At 44.5% G+C, this 26,504-nt stretch overlaps 1 protein-coding gene across 3 annotated transcripts in view; it reads left to right on the top strand.

Moving 5' to 3' along the window:
- Positions 1 to 2,107: 2,107 nt before the first annotated feature.
- SMPD4 (sphingomyelin phosphodiesterase 4) overlaps positions 2,108 to 26,504 on the top strand; it is a 45,544-nt gene continuing 21,147 nt past the window's right edge. For 2 of the 3 annotated variants that reach the window (XM_032229721.1, XM_032229724.1), the window contains exons 1-11: positions 2,108 to 2,244; positions 4,947 to 5,033; positions 6,693 to 6,835; positions 7,080 to 7,155; positions 8,233 to 8,341; positions 9,213 to 9,265; positions 9,950 to 10,101; positions 10,722 to 10,854; positions 11,356 to 11,427; positions 13,478 to 13,558; positions 15,499 to 15,644. In XM_032229721.1, coding sequence (XP_032085612.1) covers positions 2,170 to 2,244; positions 4,947 to 5,033; positions 6,693 to 6,835; positions 7,080 to 7,155; positions 8,233 to 8,341; positions 9,213 to 9,265; positions 9,950 to 10,101; positions 10,722 to 10,854; positions 11,356 to 11,427; positions 13,478 to 13,558; positions 15,499 to 15,644 — 1,127 coding nt within the window. In that variant the 5' untranslated portion in view covers positions 2,108 to 2,169. The remainder of the gene's footprint in view (positions 2,245 to 4,946; positions 5,034 to 6,692; positions 6,836 to 7,079; positions 7,156 to 8,232; positions 8,342 to 9,212; positions 9,266 to 9,949; positions 10,102 to 10,721; positions 10,855 to 11,355; positions 11,428 to 13,477; positions 13,559 to 15,498; positions 15,645 to 26,504) is intronic. The other variant, XM_032229722.1, reaches the window with a different exon arrangement.

Consider the following 26,504-nt stretch of genomic DNA (forward strand, 5'->3'; position numbering starts at 1 on the left):
GCCCTGCCCCTCTGGGAAATCCAAGAAGGAACAGTCGCTATTACTCTAGCCAAAGTATTTCCTGGAGCTCTATGGCACTGGGTCATTTTTTCTTATAAAAGTAAGTAAAAGGAGTGGGGGGTCCGTTTTCTTGCTGTAACGTTTTAATATCTTCAATGAAAGTACTGAGACAGAGAGAGAGGCTAGACAGAGTGTCTTTTGTCTTGCCCTGGTTAGGATTTCTTAAGCAAATCCACTGCGCTTTCAACATGAAGCCAGAAAATTGGGACTTTTTAAAAACACCCCAGGACACGGGACAAATTGTTAGAAATCGTGACTGTCCCGCCAAAATCAGGACATCTGGTCACCTTAGTAAAGGCTCAATTGCAGAAGTGGGGAAAATGCTAGCCTGTTAATTTATTGCAGAAAACGACAGACTTTAGACTTCTCAGGATACAGGAAAAGTTTATTTGGCAGTCAGGTTCAGAAAGTTAGCGAAATGGCTAACATTGCAAATTCTGAACAACCTTTATTATCGAAGCACACATTCTTATACATTCTCAAAGGCAGCGTAACACGGAAACACTTAATTCATTTCTTACTGGTTACCTTGAGGAGAAAGCCTTATAAGGAGATGGGGTCTTACTTCTCCTTTTGTTACAGGTATGGACTACGTGTCATTAATGAACTTTATCTGAACCTTGTGGTTTGGACTTTTGACATAGGGACATTGGCTAGAACATCTTGTGGTTAGAGAATGATGGCATTTCTTTTAAGCAAGTTTCTAACTATCCTAAGAGCCGAGGTGGCGCAGTGGTTAGGGTGCAGTACTGCAGGCCACTTCAGCTGACTGTTATCTGCAGTTCAACGGTTCTAATCTCACCGGCTCAAGGTTGACTCAGCCTTCCATCCTTCCGAGGTGGGTGAAATGAGGACCCAGACTGTGGGGACAATATGCTGACTCTGTAAACCGCTTAGAGAGGGCTGAAAGCCCTATGAAGCGGTATATAAATCTAACTATATTGCTATTGCTATTGCTATCCTTTTTATGCCATGTCTTCATTCTTATATTTGTAATCCATATTTTATTCTACTTTAAATTGGTACAAGTAAAAACCCTTTAAAGAATGAAGGTCACTTTCTTTACCTGGCCATCTTGATTTCCCTTCCTTTAAGAGAAGAAGTCTTGCCATTCCACCACTACTAGTGGCACAGACCTGCTGGATATTGGGAAAATGATTCTCTGGAGTGCAAGAGGGAGCAGAGAGAAACCCCAGAACAATAGATTTCCTGTAATTTGTGCGGTGATGGTCTGACACAGGCTTTTAACAAGGATCGTGTCCAAAATTGCCTGTATATTTTATGCTTCTATTTTTTTGCTACAAAATGCCCCCTTTTAATCACTCCAGCCCTGGCCTCTCTCAAAGGCATTGTGGCACTGAAGCTTAGGCAGCCCAAGTTAGGATCTATTCTCTGAATTTGGGAGAAAGACTTTTACATCATCGCAAAGATGTTTTTTTAACCAAAATTAAAAATCAAGTAATCCAGGCAAAGCAAGAAGAGTTTATTAATGGGGATCAAGTCATTTTCCAGGGTACAGAAACAAATGATACAGACATTTGGTATGCACGATAGGTCAAAAAGCGAATTATTCAGGCACTGAGCAACAGAAAACCCCCATTCCAGTTCATAGCCTCTTTCTTAATTTTGTTTCAGTGTATTCAGGGACTTCCGGAATACGCCCCCTACTGTTGCTGAACGGAGACTTTTCCATTTGTAAAAGTGGCTTTGGTTAGTTACCAGTGTTTCTCAACCTTGGCGACTTGAAGTCCTGTGGACTTCAACTCCCAGAATTCCCAGCTGGCTGGGTGATCCTGGGAGTTGAAGTCCACAGGACTTCAAGTCGCCAAGGTTGAGAAACACTGAGTTAGGCGAAAGGAAGATGTCCCGAACTTCAGAAGGAAACGCGGCCACCTGGCTGAAACGCCAACAGCTCGCTGAAGGGAAAAGGACCAGGCAGGCGGAGGCCCCAGCCGTCGACCCGCCCAACCCTGGGAATCCCTCTCCCCTCCCCTCCCCCCTCCCCTCCAGGCAACGGAAGCGGAGCGCGCGGGCAATGACGTCACCGGGGCGCGCGGGCAGTGACGTTTCTCCAGTGCGCCGCTGAGGGCCAGGCGCCGTTCCTCCGCCATGAGGGCCGCGCCGAGCCGCGCCAAGAGCCCCGAGGCGGCCGCGCCGGCTTTCCCTATGTCTAGCTACCTGCTGGTAAGCCGCGCCCCAAGAGGCCCGGGGAGGCTCGCGGGCCTGTCCTCGCGGGAGCCCCGGCTTCTCTTCGGCCGCGCCGCCGGTCCCGCCAGGCTGGCTTTGGTGGTGGGGGGCTTATGCAATGCAGGCTGGAGCCGGGAGAGCTGCCCGGGGAAGGAGGCTGTTGCAGGCCGCTCTTGCCGCACCGAGTTGTGTCTCCGCCACCCGTTTCAGGCCTGCCCTCCTGGCCAAGAAAGGAATCCTCTCTGGCGTCTCCTCTCCGAGAAGGGCTCCTTCCGCCGCCTCTTTCTCGGGCCGGAGGGAGCCAGTTCCCTCCGCTGCTCTCCCCACGGTTCGGCATTTGCTCTTTCCAGCACAGACCAGTAGCCTCTTTCTCTTTCACCCCGGTAGACCCGCAGCCTGGGACCCGCAAAAATATCCTTTCATTAAAAATGAAGCAGAAGCCCCTTTCCTTCTTCACCTTAAAAATGCACCGAATAGAATTCATACATATAAAATACTAAAAAAAACCATACATGCAAAATAAAAGTTACCAGCTCATTCATTTCTTGTCTCAAGATATTGACAGCCTCTTTCCTTTTGTTTCTGATGCACCCCCCAAATACTTTCTCACAAACCTTGGCTAATACAATTCCTATAACTTCTGGTAACCGCCTTGTGTTTTTCTTTTGTTATTCAGGCTGCCTTTTGTTGACATTTAGGTCTAGGATTTTGTAAATGAAGTTGTTAGCAGGAGAGTAGAAAACTTCCTCAAACCTCAGACTCTTGGAATCAGAACTTGAAAGGAAACTTTCAGCTTTCTAGTCCAACCCCCTGCTCAAGCAGGAGACCGTATACCATTTGGCAGAATTGGATTCCCAGCAGATGGTAGGAATATTGCAATCTAATTACACTTGGAAAATATTTGTAGCTCAGGGTTGAAATTAGGGGTTCTGAGTGTTCTCTGAGCTAGGTTGTTATCATGTAGATGTTTAATTACCCAAGCTAGGTAGCACCATCAGTGCTAGTCCCAGAGAGCAAACCTCACTCCCTTTTACCACTGATGATGTTACCTAATTTGAGTAATGAAACGTCTGCAAGAAAACAGCCAAGCTCAGAGAGAAGGAGTCCTCATACTAGAAACCCCCCCACGTGTCTCTTTGAAGGCTGATCATCCAAGAAAGGCCTTGCTTTCTATGGGCATTGCAACCCTGCCCCCTTCCCTCTTTCTGCTAATCTTGTTTTTTAAGAAACAAATTGTAACCCTTGATTGTGTTCCAGTCAAGTGTCATATCAACAAGATTCAGTTAAAGCCCGCAACCTATTTGTTTCCTCTGTCAGGATTTCCAGTTCTCTCTGTTCTGCATATTGTCTATATTGCTGAAGAAACCTTTGAAATTGTGAGTAGTGGCCCCTGTGTATTTTTTTAAGTCTCCTCACACCCTCAGATTTCTCCCTTTGTCTCCTATGTTGTTAATCTCAGAACACAAAATGTTTGGCAATTGAGTTATCCTTGGCACCAGATTTGGGTCTGGGGTCTGACCATCCTTATTTTTTTGCTCTGGTTTACTATCTATCTAGTGAAATTGGGGGAGCACTTGCTGATCCAGAACACTTTTCTGGTCTTTGTAAAGTGCAGCCTGTCCCTTCATGTAAGTAACACCACCCATAGTGAAGATGCAACCATTCTTGGCTGCACTGAGAAGTAATGCAACTGTGCAACCAGTTGTTCACTTTCAAGATCTGGTCCTTCATAAGCTATTATTCACAACTGAAAGGATTGACAAAAACTGTCCTTGCGCTCTCAGTTCCCCCTCCTTGCCCAGGGCCTTGTTGTCTGTAAAGGTCTGTGTGAGTCACCAGGAAGGTTTGAAGAGTTGAGGCAGCCTCTTACATCCTGGATGCAGACTTCAAAGACATGATTTCTCCGGTCAGGTCTACAAGCTGTGGCATCATCTTGGGCAGATTTCCCCCCTGAATTATATGCAGCTTTTTATTTGGCATCTAGATAAGCTAGCTAAAAAGCACTGCTTCTAGCAAAAGTTGTCTTGTGTCTCTCACATAATATTAGGTCGCACTTCTTCCTTTACTTTCAGACAAAGTAAGCAGCACACTTTTCTCTGATGTCAAGTGTTTCTTTTCTACTGTGTAAAAAGGGGAGGCAGAAAGTTTATGCATTTGCTGGCTCACAAGGAGAGTGGACATGGGTCTCGGGCAGAGGATTATCGGCAGGACATTTTGAGGTTTATGGTGTCCCCTACCCCTTTGCCAAGCTGTAGGTATGATTGCCTTAAATCAACCCTGATTCTGCTATAAGGAACAAGCAATGGAGTTATTGTTTTTAAAAAAGCCTCAGTTGAAAACCTCAATTAAGACTTAGGTTGTATTCCAACAGCATATTTAGGGTTTATTTACCAGAGCTTAAGTGGTTTCTTGTAGAAAAGTGGAATTAAAATATAATTCTTTGTAAAATTCTGTTTCAATTAAGAAACAGAATTGCTGCTACAGTTCTCAGTTGCAGGTTGCTTGCATGTTGAAATCAATATAGCAATTGTGTTGATATGAACGAAACCTTTACCAAAGATTTAAATAGTTTCATTGCTTTATCTTAGAAAGGTGAATTGATAGAGTCTCCTGCTTCAGCAGGGGGTTGGACTAGAAGACCTCCAAAGTCCCTTCTAGCTCTATTTTGATTGATTGATATGCTTTTCTATTTGAAACAGGCTAATTTAAAGGCTGACTGTCTGAACAAGCCTTTTGCTCAGAGGTGCCATGATCTCATGACAATCATTGAAGATTTTCCTGCCAAGGTAGGAAGCTTGCTCCTAGTCACTGGCTCTGATAATATGTTTTTTCTTCTTTCAAGGGAACGGGCCCTACTGCTTTTGCACTAAGGCAAGGTAGGAATAGGGAGAACTAAAAGGACACTGGCTAGAAAGTCCAGAGAGAGAATTTAAGAGGAGATCCTTACATATTTTACCTTGAAATCAAACATTTTAACCAGGCTAACTAGACTGAGAAAGGACTAGAAGGAGAAACAAAACCAGGGCTCTAAATTTAAAAAGTAATGATGAACAAACAGGAATCTCTAATGATGACCTGCAGTGCTTGTGCCATGTTTGTTTTCCTACTTGAAAAAAACTCAGCATCTTTTTCTAAGAAGCACAAACTTTCAGCAGTTCTGGAAGGAGCAGTGAGTGGCAGTGCTTCAGTCAGCAGGAAAGGGCAATTGTTCATTAGGTATAAGACTATAATTGTGTGTGGAAATCAGCTTGGACACCAGAGGCAGAACTGCAGACTTGAGAGTGGTCAGGTAAGAGGCAGCTGAGCCTGCAGAAGTAGGGGAGGGGAGGTATGCCAGACATCTCAGAAGGGGGCCTTCCTAGGTTCTTGGACTGTGAAGGCAAGAGGGGTGTGTGCAACTTTCAGACTTGCTTCTGTTAATGTAACCTTGCCAGTAAAGTTATTACTAGTTTCTCTTGGGGTGTTTCTTGTCTGGGCTACCTTACAAGGCAAACAAGAACAGAAACTGACCCTGCAAAAAATTCTCCATGTTAGGTTGATTCCTGCCCCCCCGCCCCCCCCCCCCTCCATTGGCTTCTGAATAGTGTTCCCTGCAGGGAAGCAGGATCAGGGACTTGACCAAACAATTTCTAGAGCTTTCCACTGATGCATGCAGAGACAAATAATACTGCAAAGAATCAAAAATAAGCTCAAGAGCCTGTAGGCTTAAGTGGTATTTTCATCCGCTCTTCCAGGCCATGAAAAAGAACCAGAAAGGGATTTTTTTTTAAAAAAACTGTTTTTCAGAGGGCTGAGGAAATCACAAGGATCCTTCAAGTGATACTAAGGGGAAAGTTTCTGGCAGTGGAAGTAGCAGGAACTTTGAAGAAAAGGACCTCCGTGGTGCTTTAGATCTTGCTTGTCAAAACAAATGGGAACAATATAAGCAGGCGACTTGGACTTCAAAAGAGTGGATTTTAGCCAACTCAGAGCAGTAGGATCCTAGGGAATTCTCAAAGAAGAGGAGAAGAGGGAGGGCAGCAGAAAAAAGCCAAGAAAGAGCTTAGTGAAGTTCTGAAGACAAACATGGACCCATGCAGGGAGTCCTCATTATAATTTCCATCCCTAAACAATGTGGTTGTAAAACATGACATGTTGTAACATATCGCTTAGCAACAGGATCCCAGCAGTCACCGTTGCTATGAACCAAATCCTGCCTGTCATTAAGTGAGGATCTTTGCATGTGTGTGTGATTATAATTCTAAATAAAAATGAAGCCAGAGTTTGAAGTGACTGTCAGGATTTGTCTACCTTCTGCAATTGCTCTTCTGTCCACTAGCAAGGAGAGCCTGGATCTCCCCGGTGCAGGAAATGGTTCAGGGTATGAGAGGCAGGTCTGGGGGAAGCCATTGTTGTTCTTCTGGTTCCAGCGGTGGCTTTTCTGACGGCTTTTCTCTTCCACAAAGGAACTGCATGCCGTCTTCCCTTGGCTGGTGGAGAACATTTTTGGCAGTTTAGATGGCGTCATTTCCGGGTGGAACCTCCGCTGCCTGCAAGGCAGAACAAACTACACCGAGTACAATGTGGCCCTGGACTTCCTGTCCCCTGGGTGAGTTGGCTCAGCCCTGTCACCTTGTCTGTCAGCCCGTTTGCTGTTTGGAGCCCCTTCTGGAGAATTGGGCACTAATTTATTACATCTGTGACCGAAATCATCCACTGGTTTGATTAGGTGACAATGCTAGTTGAAAAGACACCAATGTCCATGTGGAACAGTAACAACATCAAAAGAAATATCATTGTGGGAGATCCCCAGGGATCCATTTGACTTTCTTCTTTCCTTTCTTTCTTTGCAGAGGCCCCATGATGAAGCTGGTCTACAAGCTCCAAGTGGAGGAATACAGATACGAGTTCCCCGTCTCCCACCTTCCTGTTAGTATCTGGAAAGGAGGTGATGTTAAAGGGAGGCTGAGCTCAGTACAGCCAGTCTTCGGCTTACTACCCCAATTGAGCCCAAAGTTTCTGTTGCTAAGTGAAACATTTGTTAAGTGTGTTCTGCCCCACTTTACGACTTTTCCTGCCACAGATGTTAAGTGTATCACTGCAGCCCTTAAGTTAGTACCATGGTTCTTAAGTAATCTGGCTTCCCTGTTGACTTTGCTTGTCAGAAGGTCGCAAAACTGGGAAACTGTGACCGTCATAAATGTGAGTCAGTTGCCAGTTAACGGTGAGTCAGTTGCCAGTTTGGCTCACATGACCATGGGGATGCTGTAAAGGTTGTAAATGTGAAAAATGGTCATATGCCACATTTTTCAGTAATGTAACTTTGAATAGTCACTGAATGAACTGTTGTAAGTCGAGGACTAGCTGTACAGAGGTTTGAGCTTGGCAGTCTTGAGTTCTTAATTCCTTGCATGGAAATTCTATTTGTCGATGAACTTTCTGAACTGCTCTTCAATTCCCCCACCCCTCCACCTACCTATCTCCCATCCCCCATTTGGCCACTCTGCACAGTGCCACTGGGCAACAGTGGTGATGCCAGCAGTACTGGGGCTGAAGTAGCAGCCCAGAGCCTTCAGCACCTCAGCCAGCCACTGTCCCCTGGGCTGCTATTCCAGTGCTGGCACAGCCACAGCTGCTGAAGAGAGAGGCTGTGCAGGGCAGGCAAAAGGGCAGAGATAAGGCAAGTCGGGGAATTCAAGAGGGGGCAGCCCCATCCCAAGGCTCGGAGGGACCACACCAAGAACGGTAGGATCAGAGCTGGTCCTCCCCTCACAGCCAGTGCCATAGGATTAATAACAGGAAGTGCTGGGATTTCCGTCATTAAGTGGTGGGGTCTCACATAACATTGTGCTTTGTGACTGCTTTGCTTAGTAGAAATACTGGTCCCAAGTACCACCGTTAACTGGAGACTACCAGTACAACTAAGGGCGATCCTTAGCCTGTACATTATGTATTTTCATTATATTGCATTTTAGGAGGCGTGTGTGTAATTGTTTACCCTTTCAGGGTCCAGTGAAAACTTCAATTCAAGAACGGATTTTACCAGAATGTTCATTATATCACAACAAAGTCCAGTTCCCTCCCACTGGGGGCCTGAATTTGAACCTGATTCTTAGTATCCTTTGGCCTTGTGAGTGTGGAGCAGTTTCCCTGCATGGCAGTGAGTGAGCCAGTGTGGTGATGGGTTGGAGGGGGCAGCGGCTGCTGCCAGTAATAGAGGAGAAGCCATCCCCTTTCTCCCCAGATGCCTAAACTTTGCTGGCACCACCCATTTGTGCGCCATGCTTCTCTCGCTGCTGCTTTGACCAGGGAGCTTAGCAGCCACTTGGCTCTTGCACGGATGTAACTTGCAGACAAGGGAGTTGCATGCTGGGACTAGGAAGACAATTGGCAGCTGCTTTTAACCACAAAGCAAGTTCCCTCGAAGTCTTTAAGGGAAAGGGGATTATCCTACACCAATCTTGCAACTCTTTAGCACTTAATTTTTTCTAAGCTTATAATGTTGATGAGTTGTGACACTTCCTTGATGCTAACTACCTGCTAATGCATTGGGTGATGGCTGCCTGCTTTTCTGATAAAGGAAGACTGTCCTGTGTTTGCAACAACCGGCAGATCCCTGTGCTGTTCCTGCTTTAGGGAAGGCCATTGTGTTGCGTTCCCTGCTATGAGGCCACTAGAATTCTCTCTCCCCTCTGAATAGGCAGAGAGCCTTCCCCCTTCCCTGCTTTCATGGGGAAGGGAGTTCTTTGGGTGGGCACGGCTTGCAAGCCACAAAGTTTCCTGCGGGTCAAGGTGTGGCAAGCAAGATCAGCTCTCTTGGAGGTTCCTCCTGCTACTTAAGTTGCGTGTGAATCTTTTGCACTACAAATGAAGTCGCCGTGATCTGAAGGACTGTGTAAAACTGGAGTCCGTCAAATAAAATAGCAGCTGGCCTGCTTTTCCCTTCTTGCTTAGAGGAAGTTGCTCCTTTGACTCTCTCCTGCCAGATCCGTATGAATATTACATGTTCTGCTTTGCCATCAGCCTCCTTACCCAGAGGGTGAGTACACTTCGGCCTTCCTTGATAAGGCCGCTCTTCTTCTTGATAGAGTAAAGGAGGGGAGAAGAAGCCGGAGCACCGTTGATTTACCTGGGGGGGGGAGGGCTTTTAAGTCACTTCATTATTATATCAGCTCTATTTTCTTGTGGGAAAGCCAGTAGGTCTCTTCTAAAGCAGGGCTCCCAACACCCAGTCTGCAGCCAGGTACTGGTCTGCGGCCTCTTGGAAACTGGGTTGCGCACGCACTATGTGTGCATGGAAAACCATTCCCTCTCCCCCGCCTCCCCCCGCCAGTCTGCAGAGCTGGAAAGTTGGGGGCTACTGTTCTAAAGTGCCAGAAATATTGCACCCACTCAGGTCTGTGATTGTTTCATGGCTCAGCCAAAACCTCTGTGGTATTTCCAGTTTGAATAAATTCTTCTGCTCATCAAAGGGAAGTTTGCATTTTGTTAATCTGCAGGAGTCCATCACTTTCAGCACTGGCCTGTGGTTTCTCAGTTGCCATTTGGTGATTGTTGGTGAATACCAGGTGGGGTTATAAACTTGTGCATGCAGTGGGTCATTTTACATGGAGATGAAATAGTGGCTTGTTGTTCCAGGTGGAAAGTTACCTGCCCGATCCTAGGTGTCAAGGAAGCTTAAAGCACCTTGAGTTTTGGCCGACTCTTTCTGTTTGTACTTCAGGGCATCTCCAGCACCTGCCCCATCAGCATGTCGAACAGCGCTTACTTCATCCTAGTGGACCGGTACCTGAAGTGGTTCTTGCCCATAGAAGGGAGTGTCCCTCCCATCCCTTCCTCAGAGCCTGGAGGGGTGGTCCCTTCACCTGCTCCCCGGTGGGTGTTTGCTGTCCTGCTGGTTTCAGCTGTAGAACAGGCAGTTCTGGGGGGAGAGGGGGATATGTGGAATGAGCTTGCAGATTAGGACTTCACTCTGCAAAGAAAAGGCCTCCAGTGGCTTTCAGGATGCTAGTAGGAATTTGCAAGGTGGGATGCTGACAGTTGACAAAAGGCTACAAGTGCACCAAGTGTGTTATGTGTGTCTGCCATCTTAAGTTACCAATAAAGTAATAAAAATGGGATTAAGTGACAGCAACAGGAACAGTGCTACAAAAGGCCATTTCTGAAATAGTTCCTGTTTTTATTTTCTGCAAATAGGAATAAATAAATTGACTAAAATGTATTCAAGGAACGATGGAGATTTAGCAGCACACTGAACATGCTCTTTGGCCTTTTTCAATAGTGCCGACTAGAATATTTAGGAAATAATTTCTAAAAATGGGAGCCAAAGTCAGTGTATTCTTCAGTGGGTAAAACTGGAGGGGAATCAGCTGTTCTGTTACGTGTCAGAAGAGCCGTTCCCAATCGGTTTGAGAACTGCTTGCTTGCCCCGGCCTTGAATTTCCTCCCGCTGGTGTGTCTGGATGCTCTCTTGACCTGCCTTCTCCTTTTCAAAGCTCTCCCACAATGCCTTTCACCTCCTACGGGATGCATCCCACCAGTCTTCTGAAAAGGCATGTCGCTCACCAGACTTCGGTGAACGCAGACCCTGCTTCCCAAGAGATCTGGAGGTCGGAAACATTGCTTCAGGTGAGTGGCCTCAAGAGTGGCCGTGGGGCTCTTTTCTTGGCCCGGGAGAGCAGGGAGAGCTGCCCCCTCATAGCGGCTGCGCCTGGGGCCACAGGGCCCCTGCTGCTGATTACATGGCCTTTCTTTTAGAGCTGAGGGCCCCTTTGCGCTTCATGGGGAGTTAATCCTAGTTGTACCGGGCCCACAAATTGAAACACAGCTATCCTTTATTCTATATATTTTGGGCGGGTATGATTCGGCTTATTAGGGCCAATAATTGCGGCAAATTATACTTACATTGGAGGGAAAAGCCAAACAAAAACCATGTTAATGGCAAGTGTTGCCTACTTGCATAAAAACTGAAGTGTGCCTTAAATTGTATAATTAATAAGGAATGCAATAAACAATCATAGGCTTGGAAAGATGGGGAATGGTGTGGCAGATCGGTCCCTCTTTGTCCCTCCCTGGGGTGGCTTATTTTGGGGTTCCCTTCAGCCCCTGATTGAGTCCCTTCTTCCTCAGGTCTTTGTGGAGATGTGGCTCCACCACTATTCGCTGGACATGTATCAGAAGATGCAGTCTCCCCACATCAAGGTAAGCAGAGGGACAGGGCTTCCTTTGGAGGGGTGGGAGGGAAGGAGCTGCCAGACCTGGCCAGAGTCAGGGGATGGAGGGAGCTCTTCTCTGCAGGGGAGTGAGAAATTGCGCCCCCTTCATGAGGCAGAGATTTTCCTGGAATTAGGAAATGATTTGGTAAGGCTGGGTGGCACGAGTTGCTCAAAGGAAGGGCTTTGGTTGCTGTAACCACTGGAGTTCACTGCCAGACCCACTGGAAGGGCTTCAAAAGGGGCCCTACAGAGTCATGGGGGAGAAGAACCTTCTGACTGCCAGCAGCCATCCCAGGGCCAAGAGGCCTGTCAGCCTTTGGCCGGGAGAGCAGATGGTCTCTGGCGGTCCTGCTTTCCACCTGCTTGACCGTGGGGAAGGGTGCCAACCTTGGGCGTCTGACAGGGCTGCAGGCCTCCAGGTTAACATGTGGGCCTCCTTTCACTTCCTTGGACCTTGCAGAGCCGTTAGTAGCAGGAAGTGCAGGCAGAGCCACTGTGGTTCCTGCTCAGCCTTTTCATGCAACCCGAACCCTGGGCTAGATAGAGGCCGGTGGAAAGCGTCGGAGGGATAGACCCACTAGTGCCAAGCCGATGTTTGGAAAACTCTAAAGAGAGTTGGCAATTGCAAGCTGAGATGTTACAGGAATTGGACAGCGTGGCATTTCTATAATCTTTCTGTTAAATTTGAGTTAAAATAGGACTGCTCAGTGAAAGCCTGGCGAATGGAATTGCCTCCAAGTTTCCTGAAATAGAAGAACATTTGCCTCTTTCTTGCTAATAAGAAACAGAATTTTCCTTGCACTTTGGGGTTCAGCAGGATCAGCTCTTGTAATAACCCATAGGGCTATATGTTCTTATCCATAGCCTGCAATGGGGGCTGAGAAAATGAGTCTCTCTCTTGATCCATATAACAGCAACAAAGAACAAAGAGATTTCAGATCTCAGGACATTCCCATCAAACACGTTGAAATACTCCTAGAAATACAGAATTATTTAGAGTCTCACCTTGTTCCTCAGTCTTAGGCTTTCCCAGCCAGCAACTCCTGTTGTGTATGTTGTCATGCTAAGACTCCTCTGGAATTGAGGACATTAAGTGGAGGAAATGGCTTGTTCGGGACTGAAGCTGAGCAGGATCAAAGGGCGTTTGTCCCAGTGAAGCCCCTCAACAGTTGTTCCCTGATAGATGCTTCCCCTCTCCTTGCCTACTGAAAGAGGGAGAGGGAGATGGCTTTGCTGGAGGAATCAGAGCTGCCTGGGAAGCTTCGAGGTTTGCAGCACTGCTCTACAGGGCTGTGGCCCTTATGGCCCTTTCTAAGAAAATAGGAGCTTTTGAAAGATCTGCTCCCTTCTGTGCCTGGGCTCCTGCACAGTCCGCTTGCTTCTAGTTAGTGGCTTCAGCTGATTGCTGCAATGGGTTGTTTTGCTTGTTCTTCATTAGGCTTTTGTGCTGCCCCAGCTTCTGTCCCCCACTGCCTTCCGTGACTGGCGGCCCTGGTGCTCTGGGAGGCTTGCGTCACTGAGACAATCTGCCAGCTCAGAATCCCAGAGAGATTCACTTCTTTTCTATGTAGTCACACAGTTAACTGAAGGAAGGCTTCACATGATTGTAGATGCATTTTCTCCTGCAAGAAGTCCTTGGAGGGATCCAGTGATTTTCCCAATACCACCAAGAAACCCACCCTCGTGTGTGACCTCCAGAAATCTCCTTCCTTCTTTGTAACAGTTCTGCCTCCTGCCTGTTTTGAATATTCAGAGGCAAGAAGCAAGCTAGGATTAACTTCCAGGCCAGGACGGTGCAAATTGAACATGGTTAGGGCTGGTTATGATAGGAACGTGGGTGTGTCAGAGTTTTCCTTTACAGGCACAGCTGCCACAGTGCTCTGGCTTTGTAATGGTTGACTCCATGGGACTCATCCCTTGTCTTTCATCCCATCTGCCTGAGTCCATTCTCACTTTTGTTTCTTTGTTTCTTTCCTTTTTCATCTCCCTCCCCCCCCCCCCCCCGCTTTCCCCTCCCTTCTTCTGTTGTCTCTCAGCTGGAGGTTCTCCACTACCGGCTCTCTTTATCCAGCATCCATCCTGTCCAATCCAGCCACCAGGCCCTCCATACATATCAAGTATTTCCACCTTTTCATTTCATTTTCTTTGTAAAACACCTGTTGAAATGGAGGCCCCTAAAACCTGCAAGGCAGAAAGGAGGCAAATAACTCTCCCCTTTCCCCATGGCAGCAGCAATAACTGGGGGGTCGCTCTCCAGAGACTCTCAGGAACATGAGATAGTGCCAAGGGTCTGCAGCCTCCACTGCACTGATAGTTGCTGCTGTGGTGTTAGATAATCACCCAGCCAGATTAAAGGCCAGGAGAATTAGGGTGGTATGGAGGCAGCCCAGCCACAGCAAGAAGTCTCTGGAATCGCCACAGCTTAGGAGAAGCTCAGAGCAAGAAATGGGCCCTGCCAGCCTTTGTTTGGCTGAAGGCACCACATGCCCCCACCCCTCGATGCTCCAGGGAAGAGAAGGCGAGCAGCCCAGGCCTCTGGGCTCAAGAGATGTCTCCATGGGAGGGATACCAGTTCACTTCTAGCCAAAGCCAGCTGCTCGCAGCTAACAATCCTATCCCATCCTAATTGGTGTGATTCTGAGGAAGAAGCCCTGTGAATGCACAGACGATCCTGCTGGGATCAGATTCTCTGCATCCTTTAGTTCTTCCTTTGTAACATCTGTGGCCAACATCTGTGGTTCTCTTGAGAAAGAGCATTTTATCTACCACTTGGTGCCATGAACTCTGATTTATGGCTTGTACTAGAGTGGGCTCTGTCCCCTCACCTGCCACAGTTTTCAAGCCACATTGCTGTTTACACTAAGCCCAAACCAAACCAAATTCATTTTCCCCCAGTCTGGTAGGTGAGCCCAGCCATTCTGAGTGCTGGATACCTTTTATTCTTTATGCCAGAGTCTCTGCGGCTCAGAGGTAGGGACAGCAGCCCTCCTTGTGATATGCCCCAATTGATAGTAGCAAGCTAGCAGTGATGGTAATAGCACGTAGACTTATATACCGTTTCACAGTTCTTTACAGCTCTCTCTAAGCGGTTTACAGAGTCAGCATATTTCCCTCAATAATCTAGATCCTCGTTTTTCTGAACTCGGAAGGCTGGAAAGCTGATCCAAACCATTTAGGGTCTGTTCTATGTGATTGAGTCACGGAGATGGTTAGCTAGCTCAAGTCAAAGAGGTTTGATAACATTTTACATCTTGATTGTATATTTAAAAGAAAAGGTGTACCTCAAACTCCCCATGTGTTAGGGTGTGGCTGTATGATAGCAGTAATCCATAAGCCTGAACTTATCTGACCCAGAGGTCCCTTGTTCTCCTGCGTGAATTATTCAAAACCCCAAACTTCTTTGCAAAGTCCTGTGAATTCCTCACATGGTAAATTTCCCCTCCTAAAAATTAGTTTGTAGGTACAATATTTTGATCCAGGAGAAGGTATCCAAATGAATTCAGTCAGTTGGCTTTTGCTAATTGGCCAAATTCCAAGGCCCCAAGGAGAGGCTGGGAGGGTGGGGGTCATTTGCATGAGGTACCTTGAGCCCTCTTCCTCCTGGCCATTGGCTTTCAAGCTCATGTTCAAACAGAAGGTGGGTGAGAGCCAAGAGAAGGTGCTCGTGAGGAGACGTAGAAGACCTCTTCCTTGTATTTGCTCTACAGAGATTGTACTTGGTCCTTCCCAGCGACCCTCCTTGTCTGTTAACCCACTGGGGCTTGTGTGTCCAGGAAGTAGAGAGAGCTGGCCAAATCCACTCTCCCTTGGCCAAAAATTGCTCCCTCCTTAGTAGCAGCCAATTTTTCTTTCTGACCTCAAATTTTTGGAATCAGTTAGCCCCAGATGAGGTTCAAGTATGTGTGTGCACGCATGTTCTTGGTTCGGGTGCATTTTCTGTGCCACTTCTGGACTACCTTTGTGGTGGGGACCTAACTTTATTTTCCTCCTCCTCCTCCCCCTCCTCCTCCTCCTCCTCCTCCTCTGTCTTTGTCTCCTGCTGTTGCTTTCAATCTAGGAGTCTTTCAAGCCCACCGAGGAGCACGTCTTGGTTATCCGGTTGCTTCTGAAGCACCTACATGCCTTCAGCAACAGCGTAAAGTCAGAGCCGATTTCTCCTTCAGGGCATTCCCACACCGCCAGTCCACTAGAGGAATTCAAAAGGTCTGTACTTAACAGAGAAAATAAAACCTGGGTTTGTTGGGAGATTGGCTAGAACAATGTTTCTCAACCTCGTTAGGCTGGTGGAATTCTGGCAGTTGAAGTCTTTAAGCTGCCACGGCTTAGAAACACTGGGCCAGAAACAGTATTGATTTTCCTGAGCTTTGAATAAAAGATGTTTAAATTCAACAAAAAACAGTTTTCTGTACTGCCAAGTCCCTCCACTTGTTCTCATGTAGGTGCCTCTTCTTCAGTGGTGTGATGGCAAATGTGCTTAATGATGTGAAAGCTAAAATGTCCAGATTTTGTATATTACGCTGTACTTCAGCCAGCATAGTTTACGTCTGTGCAGCCAGACCACTTTACCAATTTTATGTGCATTGGGAAATTTCAGGAAAAAATTAATTTCAGGAAAAAAATCAGTTTGAAAATATAAATTTACTGCAAGCTGAGCCTACAAATTAACAACAACAACAAAAATAATAATAATAGCAGCTCATCAAACAGAATAGAGCTGGAAGGGACCTTGGAGGTCTTCTATTCCAACCTCCTATACCATTCGGACAAATTGCTGTCCAATCTGTTCTTAGAAACCTCCAGATTTAACCAATTTAAAGAGTTGGAAGGGACCTTGTAGGTCATCTAGTCCAACCGCCCCTGCTCAAGCAGGAGACCCTAGACCATTTCTGACAAATGGCAGTCCAGTCTCTTCTTGAAAGTCTCAAGTGATGAAGCCCCCACAGCTTCTGAGGGCAAGCTGTTCCATTGGTTGATTATTCTCACTGTCAGAAAGTTCCTCCTTATTTCTAGGTTGAATCTCTCCTTGCTCAGTTTCTTAGATGCTTGATTAGCTCTTAGGTCCTTGATTAGAACTTGAACTGTTAAGTTTTTACCCGTCCCAGACTGAATCAAAATGAAGATTAAATCAATAACTAATAGTAATAATAATAATAAAAATAAAAAATAAACTAGGAACAAAATATATTTTAAGAAGGTACTTGGTTGATACCTAGGACTCTGGCAGCAACTCGTATCAACCATTAGTCAATGGTATTTGTGACATCTTTAAATGTTCACTTGACTGAATTTCATGTTTAATGAATAAAAGAAATAATAATAACCTGATCCTGCCTTCCGAATACTAAAGGGAAGTTGGACTCCTGTGGCTGGGCCTGGACTGCTATCCAGTGCGGTCCCTATGATTATGGGATTACCGCCTTCGGATCAGTAATAGCTTAGCCTCCGTGAACCAATGCAGGCACCTACCATCACCAATGATAAGAAGAAAACAATGAAATTCCACACCGGATCGGTTGTCGCCTGGGTCAACAAGGGCTGCATCAGATACTATGGTCCTGGACATCTGTCAAAAAATGGGCTACAGGGCTCAGTTGTTACTACTGGGGAACCGGGGCATACAACTGTAAAGTGACTGGAACAAAAGCACAAAACTTGGACAACCAAAGAAAATCAAGAAATCATCAAATCATCAGGCAGAACCAACAGCCTGGAGATTTCAAAAAAGAATGATGCAACTGTGGAAGGAAAAGCATCTTGAAAGTGACAAACAACAATTAATGGATTAAAGATGTTTCATTATCCATAATAAAGTTTTTACAGATGGGGAAATGCAACATCTAGAAACATTGCCTAAAAAGAAAACAAGTAATGGTGAACAGACAGAAGAAATTCTTCCAACACCTGAACAAATTGACCAACCAGTGGAAGAAGCCAACATACAGGATAAAGATCCTCCTGTGCAACAACCCGAAAGTGTAGAGCTAAGTGATCTAGCGAAAATGCTGAAAGAAAAGATTGAAAACCACATCAAAGAAAAAAAAAGACTGCCTGCCATTCACGAAGTGCATAGCAAAGGAATGAAAGATCTACTAACTGCTGTGAACAACATTTTAACTTCCATCCCATCCAGCACACTATATGAAACCAACCAGCTAATGAAGGAGGAGCTGACGTCACAACGACACGACTTGCGATCTTGGAGCTCCAAGTCAATACGAAGAGACGGTGACAGGGAAGAGTACGTCCTGCTGATCTCAGGGACACTGCAAAGTCCCTGATTGATTCAGGAGAATCTTTTTTTGCCGGCGACAGAAGCGCAGCCATTGAAGCTGCTGACGTTGGGACAGCTCCAGAACGGGAGGAAAATGGAAAGAGAAAGTGTGTCCATCTAGTGAGGAAATCTTATTATTATAAAAGAGACTATCCCCAAAAAAATTAAAGCTAAATTAAATTTGAAAACAGAAGAGAACAAGCGGCGAAATTAAGCTACATTAGAGGTTGGAAGCTTGGAAGGCTTGGAAATATTGTCTTTTCTTTTTTCTCTTTGATCATTTGACTTTGCATTTCAAGATTCCTCAGCTTGTTTACAGAGAGTGATAGTGAGAAGAGCATGGGTTGTTTATGCAGGTGCTCTTCAGCAGCTGGAGTGGAGTGAAAACAAAGCCTTGTCTTGAAAGATTATAAATGAACTTGCTTTAAATTTAATAAAAAGTTTTGAATGCCAGAGTCACAGTGTTAACAAGTTGGAAGAATGGCGCAACATGAAAAAGAAACCTTAACATTGTAAAAGATTATGTTTGAAATTCAAAAATTATTAGAAGTAACAGAGAAAATTGAGAAGAGATTGGAGAACGTAGATCGTAGAACAGTAAAATTTGATGGAAAAATTGAGGATGTTCATCAAATGAAGAAAGAGGAGGTCAGAGTTCTAAAAACTGAAGGAAAAAGTAAAGAGACAAGAAAATTGTTGATACTGACAGTGAACTGAGCATGGTTGGAAATGGAAAGAGTGGAATATGGAAAGGGGAGATAGATGGACTGGAGCTCTATCCCAGATTTCAAAGTATAGAAGAAGAAAAGAGAGAAGAATTGATGGAACTAAGGAGAGATTTTGTCAGAAGCACTAGTGATAACCAAAGATAAGCTGATCGAAGAAGCAGATGGAGGGTTTTGAGCTTATACAAAATATGCAATAAGCAATAAGTTGCGAAGAGAAGTCCATACAAAACTTACTAAGGAAATAATCAGAATGCTAATGCCACAAATGGCAAGAGGCATAAGACTGCACTATTACTGGAAAGACATAGTTTGATGTAATGAAAGCTTATAATAAAAGATTAAGTCAAATTTAGTTAAATTTAGAGCATTATGTATAAAATGAAGTGATAATGGGTACAGTTAAATAATTGATAATGATAATAATGCATATATATGTATTGGTTTGATAAGAGGAAATTTGATATAAATTGCAAATGGTGATTACGAAAGGAGGTTTAGAAACTCTGTTATAAAATATAACCAATTTTTATTTGGAACATGTTATAAAGATGTAATGTTACTGGATGATATTGGGAAGAGCTAATGGAATGCCATTATGTGGTGTTGCTTTAAATCTGAAATATTTTATGTAAAAACAATTATAGTCAAATGAAGGTTGAGGTATGATGATAGTAATATATATAAATATATTTGATTTAAAATATATGATTTGATATGAATTGTAGGTGATGACTGTGGAAGGGATGCATGGAAGTTTGTGTAACCAATCGACACACTTTCTACAATTTGTAATGGAAGATGGTTTTGTGGGTTTTTTTGTGTGTGTTTTGTCTGTTTGTGCTTATTTAAAAATTTAAAAAAATCTTTATAAAAAAAAGAAACCAACAAACTAATGTATAGCACAGCCGCTGTTATAACTAGAACTGGGTTATAAAATGCCAAAAAAGAAACACACTGAAACACCAAAGTGTTTGACTTGAAAATAAAATCAAGAAACTAATGTATAGTAATAGTATAGGATAGGGATAGATAGAGATAGGATAGGATAGGATAGCCTTTATTGTCATTGTTCTGGACCCATTGTTCTCAATTAACACAGAAAACTCTTCAAGGAGCGTCTGGTAATAAATCACTTTTCCCGGGCAGAGTACCTCGCTGCCCAATCGGGGACACAGATGTGGTCACATGTTATGGAATTACATTTCCCACAAGGCAGTTCTGCCTACATTTCCCATGAGGTAGTTTCTTAAAGAAGACAGTTCTTAATTCTTATACTAGCTATATACTGTTGAGTCAGTACACTCCCCGCCTGGAATTATAAATTCCTCTGCCTACTAACTTTTAACTAAAGGTAAACAAAGATATGACATAAACAATGCAAACTTGACTATCTAATTAACTGAGTTACACAGGCATGACTATCTGATTAATGCATAACATCACACATGTAACTAACTGACTGATTAACTGGGTTACACAAAGCATAGCATCAAACAGTGCAAACAATTATGTAAACACAAAGCATGCAAAGCTTGAGGGTCAGTCTTCTAGTTCAGTCTTCTGTAACAGCAGTTCTGGGTCTCTGACTGATCTGGTGTAGAGCTTCTTGGTGGAAACCTGCTTTGCGACCTGAGCTTCCATCTGGCGAACTAGTTCATCATTATTAGGTAGGGCTTGATGCACAAGTCCCATAGGCTATGCGTTCCAGTGGACACAAGTCCCTTAGGCCATAAGTTCCAATACATGACTTTGGGAACAATGTTCCCTGCTGGTGCTGGCCAGTCACCTGTCTTCTGGGTCAGCAAGGTGGCTGGGGTGAGGACAGTTGGTTTTTTAGAATCCAAAAACAATATGTAGCTGTGTTGCGTATTGGTCAAGGCATAACATATCGTTTAGTTCTGGTTCCTGTTGGGCTACCCATAATTGCTTATTGAGTATGAAGAATAACCACAACTGGTCATGGTCGTGCCGACCGATATTAGGGAAATTGTTAATCTTCTTCAAGAGTGTGTCTTCGGTCATCACAGATGTGCCATACCGCCTATCAAGTTTTTTGTCCGTCTGGCTGCACATTCTCGGCACAAACAGCCCATAGGAAGATGTGCTTCCATATTCGATAGGGTTGGCCTGGCGTGTCAGAGAACTTCTGTGTTCCTTGAGATCCCAAGTCCACCTTCCTCCGGCAGGACTGCCATTCTACTCCGGTATTGTATGCTGGAGGAGACGGTACGGTGTGCTCCAGGACTTTGGTGGGTTCAGGACCAGCGGTCTCCTGTTGGTTCAGGCTGTTGCAGTCTGTGGGTGTAGACACGGTTGCTGGCAACAGCTGATATTTTCCTTCGGAAAGGTTCTGTGTGGCTTCATCTTGCCACAGCATGGGCAGAGGTTATCGATGTTGCTCTGCCGGTTGTTTGTGTTGATTACTCTGTTGGTTGATACTCAAGTTGCCTTGCAGTATTGGTTGGAAATCCTTTGCTTCTGCGTTGAGGTTGCTACTTGCAGCTACTTGCGTGCCTACTGGTTGAGGATTATTCACCGGCGCTGGGGAATTGTGGGCGCCTTGTGTGCCTGGATTTGTCAGGGTAAATTCTCCCATTCCAAGGGACGGGTCGAGTGATGCAACTTGAATGATGTGATCCACCTCATTAGTTTGTTGGTTTGATGATTGTCCCTGTTGTGCTGCGCATTGGTCATCTACGTAAGCTTTCACACGTGTGTCAGGGGTTTCTTCCTCTAGATTTCCAGGATCAAAGTCAGGGAAGCCGCCATTAGCCTCAGCATGTAGAGCTTTGGCCCGTATTAGTCTTCCTTTCACTTCCCGCTCGCATTGAAGATATTCTAGTCGAACCTGAACTTTAGCTTTCTCAACCACCCTCTCTTCTTCCACAGCTGCTCTCTCTGCTTGAGCTCTGGCTTCCAAGGTTGCCATCTCTTCCTTCAGCAGCTGCTCTTCTTTAGTTGTCTGTAGATCTACTTTGGCCAACTCAGCTTCCATTTGTGCTTCTGCAACTAGAGATGCCCATGACCTTTGATTGTAGTGGGAAGATTGCTGCGAGACGCTGCTAACCACTCGAGATTGGATTGATTTTGCTGGGAAGATGAGGCTATTCTGGAGATGTGGGAGGAAGCTGCATGAGACTGCCGTAGTGACCTGTGTGAATGATGAGATACCACAGATGTGGCCTTCCCTCCTTGTGTATCCTTGGGACTAGATGAGGACGCTTTCTTAGAAACGTGAGAGGAGGCTTTGTGTGACTGCATGTGAAGGATGAGGCACATCGGACTCAGCCGTCTTGCCCAGGGCAGTCTCCCTCCTCAGGCTGGTTTGGATAAGGTCTTTGCCGTGTCAAAACTCCTCTACGCATTCGTCTTTTAACGTTTGAATGAATAGCATTTTATCCTGGATTTCTTCATCATCCTTTAGTCAACTCTGGATGTTGCAGAGGTGTTCTCCATATATTGCTCCTTGTGTGTAGCATACGTCCATGTCCTCACTTAAGGTTCGGAGACGTTCAGGTGGTAGATCGTCTTTGAGTTCGTCGCAGATGCATTGCAACCTCTCCCAACAACTCTTGTACCTTTGATAGAGGCTATCCCATTCCTCCAAGAGGTTTGACCGCTTAATCTGTGTTGGCTTTCTGTACTGCCTTAGGTCATAGGATATCTGAGTTGCCTCTATCCTTTCTGCTAGCTGGACATCTAAATCTGAGCTTTGGTTGACTAATACTGAATCTGTATTGAATTCAAGCATGGGGTTTGGCAAGTCTGATCCCTCTGCCATGACTGGAAAGATACAATAATTTTATGACCAGGATTAATTCAGAGAATTTCTTTAAATTCTTTGAGTTCAATTCACTTGTCGGCCACTAAGGGGTGCATTGCTGGGCTTGCAAACTCGGGGCTATTCATGTGTCAGCCGTTAGAATGCGTTGCGATACTTTGCAGACGCAGATGCAATTCACTTATTAAACACGAGGGTGCGTTGCAGTACTACTGTCTGGAGTTATTGGCAATGGCGTTATCCCTTCTGAGGCTCACCCAGCTCCTCTCCAGTTTTGCCATTCCTAAGGGATTTTCACCCAAACTCGGAATCCATCTGGTGACCTGGCTGGATGTGAAACTTCTCAAAGGGCTTGACCTTCTTCCAATAACTCATAAACAAAGGGTAGCAAAATAACAATAACATACTTCAATCTCTTCAGCGGAAGTTGCATTTGCTTACGGCTTGTACTCAAAGATAAACTGTATTTTTGGCTGGACTGCAATTTGCAGACGGCCCACTGGAGGTCACTGCTTGCACACACAAATTGAATTGTCTTGGTGATGGGCGCCTTTATGGCTTTCGTTGCCTTGACAACATGCAATAAAATTTCAAAGGAATTTGGTCTGGCTGACCTCTCACTCATTCATGGAACCTTTCTATGGAACCTTTCCAAATGCTTTGAAGCGGTTCTTAATTCTGTAGGAAACCCTCAGTAAGACATACAGGCTTTTCAGGTTAAATTGCTCTTGCTTTGTCATGCAAACTAACACATTAAAGTCTCTTGTCTCACTGCCATCAAGATGTTTCCCTGAAGCTCAATTTATTGCAGCCCGAGCTGATCCTGTGAAGGCAGTTTTGTTGCACAGGCAAAGATTTTTAACTCACGCTGTTACTTTTGCTTTACTTTTGCTTCGAGAGAAGGCGGGGGGTTAGAAATAGCAGTCTCTCTGTTCTCAAGAAGGGAGCTGTTGAAGATGGGGGAGGACTTCCGTTACTGGGGGAACTTAGCTACACAAGAGTCCTTTTGCTAGAGGAGATAGTTTTCATTCATAGTTTTTTCACTGTTCTGGACCTGGCGTGTAACCATGCCAGGGGCCAGTCAGCTTTAAACTTCATGCTGCAGGATTGGTGTCTCTCAGATCAATTTATTAATAGGAATTCTTAGAAGCAAACATACAGTTCAATATTAAGATACATCTGACCTTGATCTGTCCATTGTGCGATGTGAAAAAAACTATGCTTTTCCATTCCTCTGATGGAGTGGAGGGGAGGATACATGTGTTTAGCCCATTGTTCTCAATTAATACAGAAAACTCTTCAAGGAGCGTCTGGTAATAAATTACTTTTCCCGGGCAGAGTACCTCACTGCCCAATTGGGGAACACAGATGTGGTCACATGTTATGCAACTACATTTCTCACAAGGCAGTTCTGCCTACATTTCCCATAAGGTAGTTACATTTCCCATGAGGTAGTTTCTTAAAGGAGACAGTTCTTAATTCTTATACTAGCTATATACTGTTGAGTCAGCACAGTCATTGTACATCATGTATACAACAAAACTGGTTTTAGCCTCACTAGTGGAATCCATGATAATAACTACAAACAACATAAATAGTATAAAGAATAACCCCTATGCAAATAATTAGGAAAAAAATAACTAGTCATGCATTTCCGCATGTGCGTGGAGTGATTATGGTTGTGGTTTAAGAGTCTGACAGCCAAGGATAGAAACTATCTTTAAACCTTTTTGTTCAGCTGGCTATTCTTTGATGCCTTCTGCCTGTTGGTAGAAGTGCAAAGAGACACTGACCAGGGTGTGAATCATCTCTGAGTATCTTCCTTACTCTGCTAAAGCAGCGAGATCTGGTGATGTCATCCAGTGGTGTCAGAGGGCAACCAATGGTTTCTTGTGCCGAATTGATCACTGTCTGTAGTGCCTTCCTGTCCGCAGCTGTTTAAACCAGCATACCATACTGTAATGCAATATTTGAGGACACTTTCTATGGTGGACCGATAGAAAGATGTCATCAGCCATTGTTCCACCTGATTTTTTTGCAGGACTCTAAGGAAATGAAGTCTCTGTTGGGCCTTGCCAATCACCAGGAACATTTTGTTTTTCCAGGTGAGGTCTTGACTAATAAGAACTCCCAAGAATTTAAAAGAGAAAACCCTCTCCACACAGCCCCCCTCGACATACAGTGGGGCAGGTTCCTATCTGTGCTTCTGGAAATCTATCACAATCTCCTTTGTCTTACTAGTATTTAGATGTAAGTTGTTTCTTGAGCACCATGCGGATACCTTTTGAACTTCTTCCCTGTAGGCTGATTCGTCCCCTCCAGTTATGAGACCCAGCACCGTTGTGTCATCTGCAGACTTTATTATCATATTGGATGGATTAGAGAATATGCAGTCATGTGTATACAGCAAGTACAGGTAGGGGCTGAGCCTGTGCTGAGCTTCAGGGTAGAAGAAAGTACCTAGCCCTTACTGTTTGTGGACCATCTGTCAGGAAGTGAGGGGAGGGAAATTTAGGTCAGTCAGCTTTTCAGTGAGAATGCCTGGTAAGATGGTATTAAAGGCTGAGCTATAGTTTATAAAAAGCATTCTGATATAATTCCTAGATTTCTCCAGATGGCTCAGTGCAATATGTAGAGCAGTGGTGATGAACTTCATCACTATAGACGTCAGTGCAATGAGTCTATGGTCATTCAGGCTGTTTATGGCTGCTTTCTTCAGAACTGGGATAATTGCGGCTGCTTTCAAGCATAATGGGACTCTAGCATGTTGCAGGGAGATGTTAAAAATCCTTGTCAGGACCCATGTTAATTGGTCAGCACAGTTTTTTACCACTTTCCCCAACACCCTGTCTAGACCTGCAGCCTTGTTGGGATTTATAGCCTTCAGCTCAGCTCTCACTTGATGTTCATCCAGGGTGAGTGGCTGGAGGCTAGAGGGCCTGTGGGCTAGAGCCACAGAGACAGGTCAAACCATTGACCTCAAAGTGGGCAAAGAAGCTATTTAGCTCCTCCACCAGCAGGGCATCAGCATTGGTTATTTTTTTCATATTGCCCTTATAGTTGGTTAGGTGTTGTAGCTTCTGCCACACCTGTCTTGGGTTGTTATCTTCCAGATGCTTCTCTACCTTTTGTTTGTACTTCAAGGGGATGTCAGCAATTTGAAGTACTTGAAAGAGGGAAAACTAAAGTACAAGAAGCTGAAAAATAGTTTACACAAAAAATGCAACCTGGAGGAAAAAACATTTACAGAAATCATGAAAGAACTAAAACAACATGTAATAGCAACAGCAAAGAAAATAGAAAGATACAAAGGACGAATAAAACAATATCGTGAAAATGTCCAGTTCAGAAGAAACCAACACCTCTTCTACCAGTCATTTGTTGAAAATCGAGTCCCAACTAATGTTCACCCATGTAAAAGAAAAAACTTTGATGTTTTGGAAAGAACTATGGGAAAGCCCAGTGGAACACAATACATCTGCCTCCTGGATCAAAGATATTAAAAAACAAGCAACACAAAACAGAATGGAGAATATTGTAATAACAATAGATATGGTTGCAAAACAAGCAAAGACAGTCAAGAACTGGAGCACACCTGGCCTGGAGGAACTGCATGGATACTGGCTAAAACTCCTAACCAGCCTCCATCACTGCATGGCCACTCAATTTGATGAAATGCTTCAAAATGCAACAAGTGTAGAATACTTGATAGTGGTCGAACATACTTGATAATGAAAGATAATGAAAGGGCACAAAATCAAGCAACTATCGCCCAATTACTTGTCTGCCAACAATGTTCAAACTTTTTACAAGGATACTGGCAAATTCAGTATTCAATCATCTGATGGAAAACAGTTTGTATCCAGTAGAACAAAATAGAAATTATAAAAGAATCAAGAGAAACAAAAGATCAGCTGCTCATTGACAAAATGGTACTAAAAATTGCAAAATGAAAAATAAATTTAAATATGGTGTGGATTGATTAAAAGAAGGCATTTGACTCATTACCCCACAGCTGGATTAACACCTGTTTGGAAAACTTTGGAATCAGCAAAAACATTTGTACATTTTTGAAAGCAAATATACAAAAATGGAAAACAGTTTTAACAGCAAATGGGGAGAACATTGGTCAACATCAGAAAAGAAATCTTCCAGGGGGACTCACTTTCACCACTAATGTTCAACATCGCATTAATTCCACTGACAATAATCCTACAAAACACACAACTGGGATACAAAGTCTCAAGTCAACAAGATAAACCAACCATACATGGATGACTTAA

The sequence above is a fragment of the Thamnophis elegans genome, chromosome 13 (genome assembly GCF_009769535.1).
Source record: "Thamnophis elegans isolate rThaEle1 chromosome 13, rThaEle1.pri, whole genome shotgun sequence".
NCBI lineage: Eukaryota > Metazoa > Chordata > Lepidosauria > Squamata > Colubridae > Thamnophis > Thamnophis elegans.